Source organism: Xenopus laevis, chromosome 5L, assembly GCF_017654675.1.
Source record: "Xenopus laevis strain J_2021 chromosome 5L, Xenopus_laevis_v10.1, whole genome shotgun sequence".
Classification (NCBI taxonomy): domain Eukaryota; kingdom Metazoa; phylum Chordata; class Amphibia; order Anura; family Pipidae; genus Xenopus; species Xenopus laevis.
This window is the reverse complement of record NC_054379.1, coordinates 113,533,659-113,538,625: the sequence shown is the minus strand read 5'-3', so window position 1 is coordinate 113,538,625 and position 4,967 is coordinate 113,533,659. Positions and strand designations below refer to the sequence as shown.

The 4,967-nt window shown below is 45.6% G+C and overlaps 1 protein-coding gene across 1 annotated transcript; it reads left to right on the top strand.

Moving 5' to 3' along the window:
- Positions 1 to 519: 519 nt before the first annotated feature.
- fam43a.L (family with sequence similarity 43 member A L homeolog) lies at positions 520 to 4,546 on the top strand. Its single transcript, NM_001096773.1, is given in 1 exon segment — positions 520 to 4,546. A coding segment is annotated over 1 exon segment (1,059 nt). The 5' UTR covers positions 520 to 691; the 3' UTR covers positions 1,751 to 4,546.
- The last annotated feature ends 421 nt before the right edge of the window (positions 4,547 to 4,967 follow it).

The following is a 4,967-nucleotide window of genomic DNA, read 5'->3' as shown; positions in this document are numbered from 1 at the left end:
TTTACATAGCGGGCACCCCTAGGCCCACTGCCGTTCGTCACCCCCATCCCGTTTATTCATGCAGATTTTCATCATCAGGACCCAAGCAATGGGGATTGGAGCATGGGAAATGTAAAAAACGATCGTATCTCCTGCATATCCCCAGTGTTTCTGAACCAATGTGGGCATGGTTGGGCAGCATGCTGTCGTAGGCCTTGGTGGCGTTTCCACAAATCCAGGTCTGCCAAAAAGTAGCCAAAATCAGTAGCTTGGCAAGTTTGTACTTTCAAAACCAGTCTAGGTTTTAAATGAGAAGCCCAATTTGGCTGGAAAACTGTCAACCTGGCAACCCTGGCTTTAGTAACTTACTGAATAGCCCTAGTATAAACTGCAGTGGAAAACATAATTGTACGAATGGCCAGGTGCGAGTGTAATGATCTGGCACGTTCATTGCTGCGCCTCCCCTGCTTTGGGAGGGCGAATGGTTCACTCCAGACTTTATTTATAGCTGCACAGAGCCGTCTGACAATGAGAAGGCAGGGAACTAGCGGCAGACAAGGAGGGAGGAGCGCATGGTACATGCAATGATCGCTACCAGGCGCTGTACACTGATAAATCCCCGCTGCTCCCATATCAGCACGCAATGCGTTATTAATCGCGCTGTGAGTGCGCCCAGCGCTTCGCTCTCCCCGGCTGCTACTTGCACAGCGACATGCTGCCCTGGAAGAAAAGCAAATTCGACCTGATCGAGGAGGATCCGAAGCAGGGGAAGCAGAAGGGCTATGCAGTGAGCCTCAACTACAGCGCTCTCACCTCCTTCGCCAAGTCCTGCCCGGAGGGGGCCCTGACTCGGGTGGGCAGCATGTTCAAGTCCAAGAGGAAGAAGATCAAGATCACGGGGGAAGACCCGACATACACGGTGCTGTACTTGGGCAACGCTACGACCCTTCAGTCCAAGGGAGAGGGCTGCACGGACCTAGCGGTGAGCAAGATCTGGAGCAAGAGCGAGATGGGCAAACACGGCACCAAGATGAAGCTGACTATCAGCTCGCAGGGGATCCGCATGGTGCACGTGGAAGACAAAGCCAAGCGACCCGGCCACCTGTATCTGCTGCACCGAGTCACCTACTGCGTGGCCGATCCCCGGCTGCCCAAGATTTTCGCCTGGATCTACCGGCACGAGATGAAGCACAAGGCGGTGATGCTGCGCTGTCACGCGGTGCTGGTGTCCAAGCCCGAGAAGGCGAAAGCCATGGCCCTGCTCCTGTACCAGACCTCCGCCAACGCCCTGACCGAGTTCAAGAGGCTCAAACGGAGAGAGGATTCCCGGCACCAGCAGCAACAGCTGATCGGCGAGCACAGCATCCCCTTAGTCCCCATGAGGAAGCTCCTCAACGGACAGTGCTGCTACAAACCCCCCGTGGAGCGGAGCCGGAGCGCTCCCAAGCTGGGCTCCATCACGGAGGATCAGCAGGGGGAGGAGGAGGAGGAGAGGGCGATGAGCTTCGAGTGTGAGGATGTGCTGGATACCGGGGGTGGAGGGGAGGCTGAGGAGGAGGAGGAGGTGGTGAAGCGGGAGCTGTCTCAGCTTATCAGTGATCTCGGGGAGATGAGTCTGGGCAATGACTTGCAGACCCTGAAGGCGGACCTGAGAGTGACCAGGCTCCTGTCCGGGGAGAGTACGGGCAGCGAGTCGTCTATAGAGAGTAACCAGGACACCGGGCCCATCACCAACGGCTTTGAGGAGTGCAGAGAAGCAGAGACTGTATGAGCAGGGCCACAGGGGCCCACCGACTGCCTCATCCTCACTCACTGTCACCAATATAAAGCCAGAATAGTGGCCCTGGGGGGAATGGGTTTTTCATCAGGGGTGCCCACCTGGTTCTTTCTTTTTCATCTTCAGAACAGACCATTAACTCGCAGTTTTTCAACAAGTAATTTAATGTAAAGTGACTGGTACCATATTTTATTGAGATATTGATTCCCTGATGGCACCTTTATCCTGCAGGAGATCTTTTGCTATGGAACCTGCCTGATTGTGAGGATCCCTGTTGCTGGTATAGACTGGCGATCTCCAGCTGGCGGCCCTGTGCTTGTATAATCCTTATGAGCAGGCTTCAGCTGTTGGGGGTACTGGATGATACTATAGATCAGGTGGAGGGTCACTGGACAGACATTACTGAGTAGCTATTATGCATTGCACCTGTCTACAAAGTGGAAATTGATTTCTGAAACTGAAGGTGGTGGGAAAATACGGAACACCATTTGAATGCACAATGACCGCAATATGGGGTGTGTGTAAGGGATCCACTTAGTAATGGGGGTCAAGGTAAATTCCATAACAAACACAAACCAGGTTCCTTTCCATGGCCAGTAACAGTTTTGTGCTGTGGGTGAGTGTCAGGTGACTATATATTGCAATGGGTTGCACACTTTTCTGACGCTCTAGTTTAACTACCCATTGTTGCAGTGAATGTGTTGAGGTGCAATAATGTGCAAGCCCCTATAACTCAACACCTTAAAGAATTATTGGGTCTCTGTATGTGGGGAAAACTTAAATAACACCAAGAGTAACTTTATGTAGTAAGACGGCTGTGGAATAATTGTAAAAGAACTGGTTCACTGTCATAGATCTGAGGGTCATAGCTGCCAAAGGGCAAACGGGCAATCCTGCACAAGCGTCTCCAAAAAATAATCTAAACCAATAGGATTATGTATGCTGTGACGATAGCGTGGATTAATGGAAGTTGAACATAACATGTATGTGCATCTCCTAGTAAGGACAGCAACTGTGAAGTCATGTATACAGTAAAGCAGATAGTGTGTGTGCAATAATTCTTTTGGGGCCTAATGCAAGTTGTATGAACCTGTGGTGCTTATTCACCAGAGAACAGTATTATTTCTAACACATCCTATAATTACTGTAATGAAACCTTGTTTCAGAAAGAAATATACCCTAAGACCTAGCTTGCATTACAGGCTAGAGCAAAAAAGACTTTCCTTTTTTGACATTATAAACCTATATAATACAACTATTTATAGAATGGACCAACCTCTTCTAATTAATTAATGGATTGCCAGGGTTGAGGGCATGAGATATATATTTAATTTTTTTTTCAGCAGCCCTGGGTTTTTGAGGATCTTTGTGCCATTTTTCCAGATGGGATTAAGACTAGTTTTCTTGCGTAGACAGAGTACCAAGGAATACACGCACATGTAAGCACTCTTTGAGGGTCAGTCTGCTCATACAAGTAGGCAAAGTTGGCTCCAAATAATAACATGGGATAATGTGAGATTGTATGTGCGAATGGTCAGTGCCACTTGTAGATATACTGATTTTGCACACTTCTTATGTTAAAAATAGTGGCAATATCTTTCTACACTCCAATAATTGTTCCTTCTCTCTTGTATCTGGGACATAGGTGTACATGTAACGGTGGTAGGTAATAGCACTGGATTTGCCAAACTCTTTCATTGTGTATGTAAACCCTAAGCCACCTGGGAAAGCTGACCGTGAGAAGAGGTTTAACAACATGCAATAGAACATCCATGTAGTAATACATGCACTCACCATGGTACCTGGTACAAGTGGAGCCTAAGTTAAGTAGGCATGGGCTTGTATCATTGTACTTCTTGTATCTGATGGTATCTCATCATGTGGGAGACAACACCATGCTGTCTATTATCCATTTAGCAGTGCTGACTACATCATTAACTAGCAGTAAGCTACAGGATATATGCCCATGCCTTAAACTTGTATTTTATATTTAAATATCCATTTAATTATTCTTTCTATCTTTTCATGTGCTTCTAAACCCTATTTCAGTTATAAATAGGCATTGCAAGTCCACACTGTGGCCCCTTGGGTTTCTTGGACTGCAGCAATTGGGGAGTCACTGGTTGAACAATCTCCATTCCCCCCTCATCTGACAGTGTTTCCCAACACTATATAGATGGATAACAGCACAGTAAGGCAAAACGGAGAGAGAGAGACTGGCAAATCCTAAGTGGCGGAATTAATACTTTTAAACACTACGACTGGCCATACATTTTACTTACAAAACAAGCTGCAGTACATGTGCCCCATAATGCATTTCAATTGTCGGAGGGGAACAATTAGCAATGTTTCCATTCACATGCACAGGCTTGGGATCTAGCTTTATACCTCAGAATAGCACCACCTAACAGCTAACACTCCACTTCTAAATCAGCCTGTAGAACCTGGTACCGTATTATGTTTACACTTTGTTTTTGGAACCAGCCCAAAGGGATCACATCCTGTTTTCGATCTCATGACATTCCATAATGGGGTTTTTTTTGTTTTTTTTTTAATACTTGCACTGTTGTGAAGTACTTTGCCAGTGTTTCATAATTGTAAATAGATCTATTTTTTTGTACATATTGTAAATCACATAAATATAAATGTTATCTTTGCTGTGCAAAAGAAAAATTGTTGTTGTTCTCCTGTAAATATTTTGTGTATATAATTTCTTTTTGTTACTTTATAAAGGACATCACTGTTCTGATGTTTGTTTGCACACATGAAAAATAAATTAATATAAGGTTACCTTTTTTTGCTCTTTATTAGTGTAATTAAGTGTTAAAATATTGAGCTGACTGGCTCAGAATTTTGCGATTGGGCCACATGCCATACAATGGCAAAAAGCTTTATTCACAAAGTAACAATGATTTGCAATTAACAGTACAGAATGATCAAAACACATTTAATTACAGGCAGTTCAACCTTATAGTAGTTGGATGTTTAACTTACAGCCATTTTTAGTATTATCAACAAATTGAATGTCACTGTGTTAATTCTTATATAAAGATATTAGGATTAAGGTGGCCATACACGGAGAGATCCGCTCGTTTGGCGATGTTGCCAAACGAGCGGATCTCTCCCCGATATGCCCCCCTTGAGGTGGGCAATATCGGGCTGATCCGATCGTGGGCCCTAGGGCTCAACGATCGTATCCTAACGGTGGCTT